The 13786-nt window shown below is 49.8% G+C and overlaps 2 protein-coding genes across 3 annotated transcripts; one reads left to right on the top strand and one right to left on the bottom strand.

Moving 5' to 3' along the window:
* Positions 1-532: 532 nt before the first annotated feature.
* Positions 533-4896, top strand: Fibp (FGF1 intracellular binding protein). 2 transcript variants are annotated; one of them, XM_032891164.1, is made up of 10 exons: positions 533-692; positions 862-1060; positions 1262-1388; positions 2281-2381; positions 3085-3218; positions 3533-3641; positions 3717-3780; positions 4063-4149; positions 4240-4337; positions 4767-4896. In XM_032891164.1, exons 1-10 carry the CDS (start codon positions 608-610, stop codon positions 4834-4836), a joined length of 1074 nt encoding a protein of 357 aa, XP_032747055.1. In that variant the 5' UTR covers positions 533-607; the 3' UTR covers positions 4837-4896. The 2 variants fall into 2 exon arrangements, with proteins under 2 accessions (XP_032747055.1, XP_032747054.1); XM_032891163.1 differs by having other exon boundaries at positions 3085-3239.
* Positions 4897-5065: 169 nt separating this feature from the next.
* Ctsw (cathepsin W) lies at positions 5066-8469 on the bottom strand. The gene is made up of 10 exons (XM_032891162.1): positions 8351-8469; positions 7736-7820; positions 6933-7046; positions 6447-6601; positions 6253-6349; positions 6095-6175; positions 5888-6013; positions 5654-5718; positions 5379-5579; positions 5066-5300 (listed from the first exon to the last, which is right to left on the bottom strand). The coding sequence occupies exons 1-10, from the start codon at positions 8429-8431 to the stop codon at positions 5190-5192; spliced, it is 1116 nt and encodes a 371-aa protein (XP_032747053.1). The 5' UTR covers positions 8432-8469; the 3' UTR covers positions 5066-5189.
* Positions 8470-13786: the final 5317 nt, after the last annotated feature.

Here is a 13786-nt window from a genome sequence, read left to right as displayed (position 1 = left end):
GTTGAAAAACTGGGGCTGGAGAGAAAGCTAAGTGGTTAGGAGCAAGGAACTGCTCTTGTACAGGAATTGAGTTCTGTTCCCCACAACCATGTAAATCTAACTCCAGGGACTCCTCCTCTGGTCTCGAAGGGCATTTACACTCACACACCCTCTCCCCAAATACACATAATTCAAAATAATAAAAATAAAATACGTGCTGGGAACAAGAAAAATGCTCATTTGTCTGTCTGATGGACTATGGAAGTAGGGACACACACACCTAGCGATTTAGGATAGAGCCCCGGAAACATTCTAATTTAGGATACGGGTCAAAATTGGGAGGCTCTGAGAGAACTGAGAAGATGGGAGAGACAGAAGGAAGTAGTGGGAGAATCTGCAAGACGGGAGACTGGGAAATGGCTATCCCAAGATCTTCCGAAAAAACGGCTCACAGTGCTCAGTAAAGAGCGGAGCAGTTTCTCACCAGCTCCGTCCCGGAAGTGGTCCTTCATTGGCTCCGGGTGCCCGGAGCAAAATCTCCGAACTCCCGGAAGTGGCTCTGCGGCTACTAGCCCGGCCCCGGGCCGTGCAAGCTCCAGCTTCGGGCGAACCCGGCCCGGGCATCGTCATGACCAGCGAACTAGACATTTTCGTGGGCAACACGACCCTTATAGATGAAGACGTGTATCGCCTCTGGCTGGATGGTTACTCAGGTCTGTGAGGCGTCCTCCCGGGAAGCTGTTGTTTTGGGTGCGAGGGGGCGTGGCTAGGACTTAGGCTTGGTTTAGGGAAGTGGACAGACTGCGGGGAGTCAGGGAAGTCTGAGGATTGGAGGTGGAAGCCCTGGGCCTCTGGGGTCTTATGGTAGCACCCGCTCCTCAGTGAACGATGCAGTGGCTCTGCGAGTACGCTCCGGAATCCTGGAGCAGACGGGAGCCACCACAGGAGTACTGCAGAGCGACACCATGGACCACTACCGCACCTTTCACATGCTTGAGCGTCTGCTGCACGCGCCGCCGAAGCTGCTGCACCAGCTCATCTTCCAGATTCCTCCCTCCCGACAGGCACTCCTCATCGAGAGGTGCTCACCATGGAGGAGGGGAGGGTGGCTGGGATGTCAATCAATTTGACTTATACCCATTTTGTAGGCTGAAACTGAGGCTCAGGGAGGGATGGGACGTACTCAGGAAATTAAAAAGTCGAGAACAAAAGAAACCAATTCCAAACTCCCTTCTCCTTCATTAATGGATCACCAATAATGCCCTGTGCCTGCCTCCACAAGGTACTACACATTTGACGAGGCCTTTGTTCGGGAGGTCTTGGGCAAGAAGCTGTCCAAGGGTACCAAGAAAGACCTTGATGACATCAGCACCAAAACCGGAATTACTCTCAAGAGCTGCCGGAGGCAGGTGGGTTCCACACATACGCCACTACCCATGTAGCCCAGCCCTTGATCCTTCTGCTTCCACCCCAGCTCCATTCCAGCCTAGGGTTGTGGAGCCAGCTTCTTCATATGAACCCTTTCTCCCTCCATCTGGCCAGAGTGACCTTTTATAGGCTCGATCTGACCGGTGGCTTTCCTTTGCTTATTTTCATTGATTCCCACTGCCCTTGACCTTCAGACTCGGGTTGGATCCCTGTAGGCCTCTCTGGGCTTACATCTCTTGAGCCCCAGGTTTGTTTTTGTTCATGGTACTCCTGCCTAGAAGATGCTGTTCTTGGCCATGTCTACCCCTTGAGATCTACAAGGGAACTAGAGACTACCTTATCCATGAGCTTTGACTTCATGGGAGAAGTACCAGGGTATTACTCGGCTCAGACGGTCCTGGGTGCCTTTGTGTCTCCCATGAGTTCTCCCGTGTATGCAACTTAGTTCATTTCAAGTTGCTCAGGAGAGTCCATTCTAATTCAGGCTCTTGAAGAGCCAGAGATCATGATGCTAAATTGAACTTAAGGACAGGAGCAAATAAGTGTTCTTTTAAGGGAAATGCCAAAAGCTGGCAAACAGTAGTCAAATGATGGCAGTCCTTAATACCTAGTCGTGCAGTGTGTGGTGGTGCACGCCTTTAATCCCGGTACTCAGGAGGTAGACAGATCTCTGAGTTTGAGGTCAGCCTGGTCTACAGAGTGAGTTCCAGGACAGCCAAAGCTACTCAGAGAAACACTGTCTCAAAACAAACAAACAAAAACCTAGTCATTAATGGAAGTGTTAGTGCTAACCGGATAGGTGGACAGGAGAGAGGTCCTCTAGCATCTCATGCATGAACATCTTCTGACCAGTCTTCTTTAATTGCCTTACAGTTTGACAACTTCAAGCGAGTCTTCAAGGTGGTGGAAGAAATGCGGGGCTCCCTGGTGGATAACATCCAGCAACACTTTCTCCTCTCTGACCGATTAGCCAGGTGAGGGGCCAGCCACCTCCCTTCCTACATGAAGCTTCCTTCGGCCGTTAGCCTGGTCCACCTTCCCTATCCTCACCCTTTTACCTCTGACTGTTCTGGAGGAATGACTATTCTATTGGTGATCTGTAAACTGCACCAGATTGCTGAGGTTAAGGCATTTGTAAGGCACTGAAGAAGTGCTCAGTGACGCAGTGTGGCCTGCCATTCTGTTCCTTAGGAAGACTGGCCGGATCTTCCCTTTGCAGAGATGGGAGGTTGGTAAGGAAATGGTCTATGGTTGGTCACTTGGTGAGTTAGAGCAGAAACAGACAAGAACTAAAACGCTTAGTGAAGGTTGCAGGTGGGAGCTACCTGCTAAGAGGGATTTAAAACAATAAAGAATTTCTTCAAGAATGGTTCCTGGGTGGGTTCGGGCCCCAGCACCCGAAAAAAAAAAAAAAAAAAGAATGGTTCCTGGGGCACTGGAGAGATGGCCCAGTGGTTAAGACTGCTCTTCTTAGAGGTCCTGAGTTCAAATCCCAGCAACCACATGGTAGCTCACAACCAGCATGGGATCTGATGCTCTCTTCTGGTGTCTGAAGACAGCTTCAGTGTACTCGTATATAATAAATAAATGAATTTAAAAAAAAACAAAGAACGGTTCCTAAGTGAGCTCACCAATCAGACCCTGTTGTCCTAAGACAGCCACTGTCCCTGTCTGCAGAGACTATGCAGCCATCGTCTTCTTTGCCAACAACCGGTTTGAAACAGGCAAGAAAAAGCTGCAGTATCTGAGCTTTGGCGACTTTGCCTTCTGTGCTGAGCTTATGATCCAGAACTGGACCCTTGGAGCCGTCGGTGAGGCCCCCACCGACCCAGGTGCCTGGACTCCCTACCCTCTGGGGACTGCTGTCAGTTCGTCCTGATGTGTATATATAGCTTCTACAGTACCCAGCACCCTTCCTCCTCAGCCCTCAGCCCCTTGCTACATATAGTTCCCTTGCTCCACACACACTTGTCTGCAGGCCAAGGGCTCATTACTACTGTGTGGCCTGGGGCGAGACATTCCACCTTCAGTCTCTGAGAATTCCAGTGAGGTAGCGGTGAAGAAGGTTCAGTACCTCATAAGATGTTCTCTCATCCACTCACAACTTCTTTCGTGGTCTTCGCAGACTCTCAGATGGATGACATGGATGTGGACTTAGATAAGGAGTTTCTCCAAGACTTGAAGGAGCTCAAGGTTCTAGTAGCTGACAAGGACCTTCTAGACTTGCACAAGAGGTAACTATGGGGGCCCATGAGACAGGGTATAAAATTGTCTTCGATGGTTATAGGCATGACCGTATCTTCCTACAGCCTGGTGTGTACTGCCCTCCGGGGGAAGCTGGGTGTCTTCTCTGAGATGGAAACCAACTTCAAGGTCTGTCACCCTGTGCAGACCCTTCCCCCTAAAGTGTCAGGAGCTTCCTTCTGTGCTCTACCCCCTGCCAGGCAACTCTACTCATGCTTGAAGTTGACCAGCAGGTGGCACTGCTGTTCCTTCTCTGTCTGCCTGTGAGGGGGTCCCAATCATAACAAAAGGGACTTGATTTTTTGAGGGAGGTGGATATATTTGGGGAGGGGCCTGGCCCTCCCTCAGCCTCAGTGCTCAGCCTCCAACTCCTGGAGCAGAAGACAGAACTCCTGAGATCCTTGCCCACAGAATCTGTCCCGGGGGCTGGTGAACGTGGCTGCCAAGCTGACCCACAATAAGGATGTCAGAGACCTGTTTGTGGACCTTGTGGAGAAGGTAAGCAGTCCTGTCCCACACCTCATGGTCCCCAGCCTTTCCTGTGTCTGAGCAGTACTGGTTATGCTACTTGTCCCCTTGGCCCCACAGTTTGTGGAACCTTGCCGCTCTGACCACTGGCCACTGAGTGACGTGAGGCTCTTCCTCAACCAGTATTCAGCGTCTGTCCACTCCTTGGATGGCTTCCGGTGAGAGGTGCCAGGCCTGCGGCCAGCTTCCCTATCCTCCCATAGACTCAGGGTTCCCTGTTGAACCACCCTGTGGGTAGAAGTCCCGCCTCGTTGTTGTGGCCTTGGGCAAGTTACTCTGTGCTTTAGCTTTTGTGAATGTAAACTGAGGATACAGCCAGAAGACTGCTAAGACTTGATGCAGACTATCAGTCCTATCAGTCTTCAGCAGGGGTGGAGCGCAGAGAGAAGGAAGCTGGGCATAATGGCTCAGGTTTATAATCCTAGCACTTTGGAAACTGGGGCATGCGGAGTGTTTCCCAGGCCAGCCTGGGCTACAGAGTGAGTCTCTGTCTCAAAAAGGGAGGAGCCTAGTGAGAGCACTCATAGCGGTGTATTGGGCATGGCAGCAGTGGACATCAGCTATCATTCTTGTCATCTTTGTTGCAGGCACCAGGCCCTCTGGGACCGCTACATGGGCACCCTCCGTGGCTGCCTTCTGCGCCTCTATCATGATTAAAGCCCCTTTCCTTCCTCCCTCCGACATACCCCGAGAATAAAGTTGCCATAAGTTTGCAGACTGGGCCTTGTTCCAGGTTTGAGAGCTCTTAGGGACTTCCACAGTGCACACGTGTGCTCAGGTGCCCTCACTCGTAAGGATGTGTGTACTAGCACCTCAGGGACCGGACCATGGCACAGACCCACCCCCACCTCCCCTCTCCACACCCCAGCTGGATCCACTCAGAAGCCATGGAGCATGTCTCGGTTTATGAAGCCATACAGACAGGATGGGAAAGTCAGGCAGAAGCTCAGGGCGGGGCTGAGAAGGAGGGCAGTGGCCATGTGGGAGAGGCTGAAGAGTGGCTGCTGGCCTCAAGGTGGACAAGAGACTGGGGCTTTCTTAACTGGTCGGTCCACTCGAGCTGTGATCGGGTACTTGGCGATTCCACAGGTGTTGTTCCCACGGTAGAGCCTGAAGTAACCCTAGGAAGTCGCGGGTATCAGGGCCAGAAGATAAAGAAGACATTGTAGTCTGTCCCCTTTCCGTTTCACTCCACTCACCTTCTCGCCCCACTCAGCTCCCCAGGAGTTCTTCAGGATCCAGTAGGGGGTGGAGCGGCGAGGTTTTCGAGAATGGGACAAGAGTGTCCCTGTCTGCATGTCCCCTTTCTCCTTGCCAAAACCCACCAGCAAGACAGAATGGTTCACAAGGCGTGGGTCACAGGTACTAGGTGTAGCCTTGATCACACCCTTCTGGTAATACTGCGGGGGTGGGGACAGAAGAGCTGAGTCTAGGGCATCTCCATACGCCCCTCACTCTTCCCCGATCCACCCACCTGCAGTAGCTTCATGTTGATGGTCACCGTGATAGGGCCATGGATGGCCAGGTAGCCGGCAATTACTGGAAAGAGGTAATTACTAGAGACTTGAGGGTGCCATCAAGCCCTGCCTGCCCTGCGGTTGCTGCTCTTCTCACAGGGGAATGGAGTTTAATTGGGTCTCCCGTAGCCAGGCTGTCTGCCTCCTTCCTGTTTCTCTGCCCCCACCCTCCCTGTCTACCCTGGCCATACCCTGCTCATTACTGGACAACATGGTGAAGTCCTGGATCCAGGCCACCTTCCTATACTTGTCCGCCAGACACCTGTGGGGCTTCTGGTGCCCCTGGAATGGGTAATCCTCTTCGCTGGCCAGGCCACCTGAAGACAAGACCAGGAAGGAGCCTGGGGTACTGAACACTCACCATCCCTGCTGTCCTCCCACAAGGCCCTGTACTCAACTGTTATTCAGGACAGTTATATATGCGTCCCACACGAAGCCACCATTGCAGCCATTTCCACAGCGGTCACAGTCCAGCAGCTCTGGGACAGAAAGGGACAACATAGGTGAGCAGGCCCCTAGGCAACTTTCCCTGTCACATGGCCACTCCCTGTCATACCCTGCACAGAGACGTCCACAAGCTGTTGTGTTTTGATGCGCCACAGAGTCTGGATGTTGTCTGCTGCTGCCATGGCCCAGCAGCACTTGCAGTTTCCCTGAGTGGATAGGGTGGGACAGGGTAAAGTGTCAATGCCTTGACCTCACCTCCTACTCCTTGTGGTAGATTGGGCCAAACTGGGTGGGGACAGATACCTGGTTCTTGATCGATGAGATGATGTTCTTTACTTTACGCCAGTCACAGGTAGGGGGCACAGATTCCCCCCACCTTTCAGACTTCACCTTTTTGGCCATGTTGGGGATCCTTTCCGGTGCCCTCTGGTGCCCGTATAACTGGCCAAACTCTTCCTCTAGGGACAGACCGCCAGAGAAGTCATGGGTTTGGCACCTTTCTCTTCCATATTCTCTTTCTGGCTGGCACTGTCTTGGCTCTTCTTGTCCCTATGATACCTTTGAAGGCATCGGGTGGGATACTGAGGCCTAGAGAGGTCCAGCTTGTGCTTGTGCAGTCTCTATACCTGCTGCTGGCCTGAGAGCCAAGCAGGACACAGGCCACAGAAGTCATGTCTTACGCTCTAGGATTTAGGACAGTCACCCACGCTGACCTTGAAAGGGGAGATTTACCCTGCCCATTTGCCAGTTACCCTACCCACCACTTACAGGCCAGGAAGCCTCTGGTACCTGTGAGGTCACTGAATGGAGTCTGTCCAAACTCAGCTGTACCCAGGTCTTCTTCCTGTAGCCGTTGTGCCTGAGCCAGGTTGTGGGCAAAGATACCCAGACGGCGAGTGTACTCTAGACCAAAGAAGAGTTGTCACAGGCCAGTCCCAGGGCAGGAAGTGGCCACTGTCTGGCCACTCACACCCACTCAGGTAGTTGTTGGCACTTTCCGTCACTACAACTTCAGTGCAAGAAAGTGATTATCCAGCCCACATGAGGTTAGAATTTCCCCCCAAGACACTAACAGGCCCACCCTAGGGGGAAGCTGAGCAAGGCCTTTAGAGGCAGTAACTCAGAAAAGTTAAAGTGGCTGGAGGTCGGTTTCCTGCTGCTGTGGCTGCACCTTCTCTGTCTCCTCTTCACACATCTGACCACAGGTTTGGAGGATGGGCAGGTGGGGTGAGGGGATGGGGCATAGCATGCATACACATACCCACAGAGAGGGAGGGAGGGAGGAGAGAGAGAGAGAGAGAGAGAGAGAGAGAGAGAGAGAGAGAGAGAATGAGAATGCCCTTTGTGTTAGCTTGGGACTGAGGTTGCCACCTTGGAGACCGGTATCTTCTGATTGAAAATGTGACTATGGTGGTCTTCCACGCCCTGCCTGGAGTCACAGTTAAGTGGCTATAGACCAGGCTAAGGAGTGCACTATGCATCCTGTTTCCCACTCAACGGCCTGGACCAGGTCTATTCCCCATCTGAAACCATAAGTTCATCTCTTAGGTGGACAGAGGGAGTCGGACCGGAAACATCTGTGCCCATGATACCTGCTGGGTTTGAGTAACTTCGGTTGAACTGGATCTGGAACAGCTTGAAGACTTCTTTCAGCTCCAGTGGTCGGGGACCTGCATCCTGGCAAGGAGCCAAAAGTGGGGGGAGTCACGGAGAAGAATCATTGTGTGCCCAATCTTATCTCTAAGGTACAAAGACAGGGCTAAGAGGTCATCCTGCACTCCTCTCTGTTCCAAACGTGAGCATCCACACAGTACCAACTGCGCCCTCTGAGAAATAGGAAAGATAAAGCTAGACAGGGCAGCTCACCCCTCTAGGTGAATGCTCATTCCAGCATTCAAGAGGCTGAGGCAGGAGGACAACTGAGTCTTAAGCCAGTGAAGCCACCCTGGGCTCACAGTTAAAAGCTAACCTGAGCTACAAAGTGAGACCTTTGTCATTTTTTTAAAGACAAGGTCTCTCTTCATAGCCCTGTCCTCAAACTCACTATGTAGACCAAGCTCGCAGAGATCCTCCTTCTACCATGCCCTTTGAGACCCCGTCTTAAGAAAATTTAAAAGAAAGGTGAAAAATGTGCCAGTTCATAAAGTTAAGACCCCAGACATGGAGCAGGCATGGAAGGGCATGGAAAACAAGTTAGAAACATTTACCTTGGTGGGGAGGGAGTCACTGAGGCCTTGGCCTGCTAACAACAGGGCCAGAAAGTAGGAGAGATGGGCTGTCAGTGTCATGGTGCAGCCACAAGTGCTGGGGGCAGGAAGCTGTGTAGACTTAAGTTGGAAAGGGCGGAGCTGGAGAAACCACGAGGGGAAACCAGGCTTAGGGAGGAGGGTCGGCCTTCCACCTGCCTGCCTGCCTGCCCGCCTGCCTGGCTAACCCCCACCCACTTATTTTCGATAGCAACTCTTGGCTACTATACTCCAGACCATTCTGGGATATAAAGGCATATCTGTCACTAAGGAGACAGGAAGACAGATGTCAGTGGACAAAGATGCTATTGGTATCAATGCTATGATGGAAAACCTAGCAAGGACAAGCCACAGGTGCCTGGTGTCCAGTCAGTGATGAGCGGGTCAGGATTCCTTAGGGACTCTCTCTTGCTTTATTTGTGAAACAACTTAAGGGCCTCTTTCTTTAAGAAACCTTCCCTGCTTAAGAGCCCAACCTCTAGTATTAACTGTTCATAGCCCCCGTTGTCCATTCATCTCCCTCCCAACCACAAAGGTGTCTGATCTGTCTGTGTCTAGATAATCTGGAGATGTGGGGCAGGTTGGTGAGGATTAATTCAGGTTGTTTAGTTTCTTTGTTGTTATTGATACAGGGACTAAGTAACCCTGGCTGGTCTAACTCCAGCTAGATAGACCAGGCTTTTATTCACAGATGTTTGCTGGCCTCTGCCTGAGTTCCGGGACTAAAGGCAGGTGCTACTAGACCAGGCAGTTTGGGGCTTCTTTTGTGAGAAGGAAGTGGACCTCATGGAGCCTTAAATTCCTTAGGTAGTTGGGGAAGATGAATTCCTGACACTCTTGCTTAGACCTGAATACTCCCATTAGAGACACCAGTGTGTTTTGGGTGACTGAAAACTTGTAGTCAGCTTCTGCCCCATTTCTTCTGCTCAACATGGTCTACAAATGAGGACAAAGACAAGAGAAAGTATCCTAGAAAAAACAAGCTCTGGCTGGAGAGATGGCTCAGAGGTTAAGAGCACTGACTGCTCTTCCAGAGGTCCTGAGTTCAAATCCCAGCAACCGCATGGTGGCTCATAACCATCTGTAATGGGATCTGATGCCCTCTTCTGGTGTGTCTGAAGACAGCTACAGTGTACTCATATACATTAAATCAATAAGTCTTTTTAAAAAAGGGGGGGGGGCGTTGGGGATTTAGCTCAGTGGTAGAGCGCTTGCCTAGCAAGCGCAAGGCTCTGGGTTAGGTCCTCAGCCCTGGAAGAAAAAAAAAAAAAAAAGAAAGAAAAAACAAGCCCAAAGGCTGTGTGGTCTGGGGATAGGCAGCACCTGACATCTGTGGACTCCTTCTCCATTCTAAGTGGGTCCTGGGGCTAAAGAAGCTCCCACCCCACCACTGACGTTCAACCTGGGAAACAGCCACCATGACCAGAGATAGGTGCAAAGACTTGGCTTTCCAGGGTTCATGCTTGGGGCAAAGGAGGGGGGGTCTAATCCTGGAGTCATCCACTTACATGCTCTCTACCTCACATCTACATTAGGGGCTGTCTTAGGAAGCTATGCTCCATTCAACTCCACCCCTATCTCTCCCTGGGACAGTAAGCCAAGGGACCTCTCTAAAAAATGCTACTCTCTTTAAAACAAAGAGGACAGACTGTCCATAGGTGCCTAGCCCAGTTTCCCCCAGCCCAAATATGTACCCCAAGTTGATCTTGTGCTGTGTGGGCTGAATGTAGGTGACATGTCATTTGTGCTCTCTTGTGGAAGGCTAAAGGAAGGACTGGGGACTTTACTCCTGGTTCCTTCCATCCCTCAAACATGAACTCTGCAAGGACAGGTTCTGATGGTGTTTTGGACAGCACTGTGTCCTTGGTGCCTGGCACATTCTGATCAGCAGTGGCCACTCAGAAAACACTTAAATGAATGAGTGACTCTCCTGATCACTCGGTCACTCCCTTATCCTATAGCTCCTGCCCAGCGACCAACCAGTCAGGGCCGGGCTGTAAGTCCAGGAACCTCACTGTCTTTGAGGAAAGAGAACACTCTACAATTTGTCCCAGGTGCCATCAACATAATGAGAACAAAGTTGGAACTCAGATCCTGCTGATTCTAAGACTGAACCTTGTCCCCATGAAGAACAAGAAGGAACCATGACTGAACACCTGGCCAGGCTCTTCAAGTCCCACACCATCACTCAGAGCTGCTGTTGTCACTTACAGCACCAAGACCCAGACAGAGAGGACTCAGAAACACAGTGGAGGACTCAAACTTGAGCAGGAACTTCCAATTTTGTACCAGTGAGCCCAAGTCATCCTGCCCCTGCCTTCCTGACAGCCCCCTCTGTCCTCTGCCACCCTGGTGACTTTACCTAACTTTCCTGGATTGGCATCATGTCCCTGGGCAGCTTCCCATTTGATTGCTTCCCAATCTCTCAGCCTTCCCATCTGTGAAGGGAGTAGCAATGGAATCCCATCTCTGGCTTGGCAAGATTGCAGTGTGTCCCTGCAAGTGTCTGCGATGGTTAGATCTTGATCATCAGGAGTTTTACTTCACGTTATTAACATCTTAATTAGTTGGTTATGGTGGCTCACGCCTGTAATTCTAGCACCTAGGAGACTGAGAGGAGAGGCTCGCCAGAAGTTCAAGACTAGCCTGGTTTCTTAAAATGTTCCAGACCTGGCTGGAGAGATGGCTCAGTGGTTAAGAGCACTGACTGCTCTTCCAGAGGTCCTGAGTTCAAATCTCAACAACCACATAGTGGCTCACAACCATCTGTAATGAGATCTGACGTCCTCTTCTGGTGTGTCTGAGGACAGCAACAGTGTACTCATATATAATAAATAAATAGATCTTTTTAAAAAAAAGTTCCAGACCAACCTGGTCTATATGAGATCCTGTTTCAAACAGCAACAACAGATTAACTGAGATGTAAGTTGCTTACTATGCAATTTACCTTTGTGGGTTTTTTTAAAGATTTATTTATTCATTTATTATATATAAGTACACTGTAGCTGTCTTCAGACACACCAGAAGAGGGCATCAGATCTCTCTACTGATGGTTGTGAGCCACCATGTGGTTGCTGGGAATTGAACTCAGGACCTCTGGAAGAGCAGTCGGGTGCTCTTAACCGCTGAGCCTTCTCTCCAGCCCACCTTTGTGGTTTTTTTGTTTGTTTGTTTTTTGTCTTCTTGTTTTCAAGACAGGGTCTCACTGTGTAGCTCTAGCTGTCCTGGAACTCACTATGTAGACCAGGCTGGACTCAAATTCACAGAGATCCACCTGCCTCTGCCTCTTTCAGGCGGAGATAAACGATGTAAGCCCCCACTGCGCAGCTGCAACTCACCTCTTAAGAAAATAATGGGGGGGCTGGAGAGATGGCTCAGAGGTTAAGAGCACCCGACTGCTCTTCCAGAGGTCCTGAGTTCAATTCCCAGCAACCACATGGTGGCTCACAACCATCTGTAAAGAGATCTGGTGCCCTCTTCTGGTGTATCTGAAGACAGCTACAGTGTACTTATATATAATAAATGAATAAATCTTAAAAAAAAAAAAAAAAAAAAAAAAAAATAATGGATGTAAGCCAGTGTGGTGGTGAGCACCTTTAGTCCTAGCACTTAAGAAGCAGAAGCAGTTGGATCTCTGATTTGGAGAATAGTGTGGTCTACAGAGAGAGTTCCAGGACAGCCAGGGTATGTAAAGAAACCCTATCTCAAACACCAAGACCCTCCCCTCAAAAAACAAAAAAAAAACCCAAGGATTATATGTATATTTGAAACAGTGTCTCTCAATGTAGCTGGAATTCTCTATGGAGACCAATCTGGTCTCAAACTCAGAGATCCACCTGCCTCAGGTTCTGGGATTAAAGCCATGTGCCACTAGGTCAGGCACATTTTCCCCTTATGTTTCTCTCTCTCTCTCTCTCTCTCTCTCTCTCTCTCTCTCTCTCTCTCCTCCCTCCCTCCCCTCCTCCCTCCCCTCCCTTCTGTTCCCCCAATCAGGCTTTGAGATTGGCTTGATTGGGCAATGGGGAATGAAGAAAGAACAGGCAGGCATAAAGAAAATCTAGGGATCTGGTGGGCCATGTGTTCTGAGGGAGACATCAGCAGCCTGGAAACTCAGCTGATTTATTATATGAGCTGGAAGAACAGAGTTAGCTAATCTCCTTAGGGGATCTCTGCAGGGAAGCAGTCTCAGGCTGCAGTCATCTGGGCTTTCAAAATACACATACTGTCAGCATCTGTGCTCATGGAAGGCCTTGGCAGTTCCCTGAGCCTGACCTGGAGAAGGCCTTGCCTTTCCCACAGGTCTGAGTGGTTGGGTCCTATGTTAATAGGATCCATGTTTGCTCAGGACTTCATCTGCTCCCCATACTTTTTTTTGCCTCTGTGGGCTTTGTTCTACATCAGAATTCCAACACACATTCACACTCATGCACACACTCACATACTTTCACACATATACAGACATTCACACATATTTACACACTCACACATTTACACACTCACACATACATTCACACACTCATACACATACTTACACTCACATACAGGCACGTACATTCACACATACACACACTCATGTACAGACACTCTAGTGTGTCAGGAGTTACTGGGATTAAACTTTAGATCTTGGTAATACCAAGCAAGCAGGATGCTACTGAGCTACACCCCTAACCCTTTATTGTTAAAAAAAAAAAAAAAAGTCAGTGCTGTAGAAATGACTCTAGTATTCCTCTTCCAGACGACCTGCGACTTGGTTCCCAAGTCAGGCAGCTAACAACTTCCTGTAACTCCAGATCCACACTCTGTGCACACTTGCATTCGGGTGTACATACCTCTACACAGATGCACACACATATGCATCTTTAAAAGTTAATAAAAAAATTTTTTTTCCAGAGCTGAGGACTGAACCCAGGGCTTTGCGCTTGCTAGGCAAGCGCTCTACCACTGAGCTAAATCCCCAACCCCAATACAAGATAATGGAAGTTGAGGAGATGGCTTATTGGGTAAAATGCTTGCTACACAGCATGAGGGTCTGGGTTCTGATCCCCAGCTCTACCATAAAGACCAGCTGTAGTGGTGATGCATGTCTGTAACCCCTAGATGGTCAGGGAGGTGGGGACTGGCAGACCTGAGAGCACACTAGCCAGCCAACCAATCTAGCTAAAATATTAAGTTCCAGACTCAGTGACAAACCCTGTCTTTTTTTTTTTTTTTTTTACTTTTTTTTTTTTTTTTTAAAAACCCTTTTTTAAGGTGAAAAGCGATAGTCTCCATTAGTACATAGGCACACACGCACATACCACACACATTACCACTCAGACAACTAAATGAAATGAAGCAGAATTTTTATTTTTCCGTCAAGGCAGAGGGGAACATGGTAGTGCACGCCTTTCATCCCAG

Source organism: Rattus rattus, chromosome 2 (genome assembly GCF_011064425.1).
Source record: "Rattus rattus isolate New Zealand chromosome 2, Rrattus_CSIRO_v1, whole genome shotgun sequence".
NCBI classification, from domain to species: domain Eukaryota; kingdom Metazoa; phylum Chordata; class Mammalia; order Rodentia; family Muridae; genus Rattus; species Rattus rattus.
The sequence above is the reverse complement of the archived record's forward strand: the minus strand, read 5'-3'. Positions and strand labels throughout refer to the sequence as shown.

Bases quoted from the DNA above. Each gene is read 5' to 3' on its own strand.
- Fibp (XM_032891163.1), top strand. From the start codon at position 608: ATGACCAGCGAACTAGACATTTTCGTGGGCAACACGACCCTTATAGAT. The intron at 693-861 runs GTCTGTGAGGCG...CCCGCTCCTCAG, and splicing joins CTGGCTGGATGGTTACTCAG to TGAACGATGCAGTGGCTCTG. The intron at 3,240-3,532 runs GTGCCTGGACTC...TGGTCTTCGCAG, and splicing joins TGAGGCCCCCACCGACCCAG to ACTCTCAGATGGATGACATG.
- Ctsw (XM_032891162.1), bottom strand. From the start codon at position 8,431: ATGACACTGACAGCCCATCTCTCCTACTTTCTGGCCCTGTTGTTAGCA. The intron at 7,821-8,350 runs GTAAATGTTTCT...GCTCCTTGCCAG, and splicing joins GTGACTCCCTCCCCACCAAG to GATGCAGGTCCCCGACCACT. The intron at 5,719-5,887 runs GTATGGCCAGGG...ACCTCTTTCCAG, and splicing joins GTTGTCCAGTAATGAGCAGG to TAATTGCCGGCTACCTGGCC.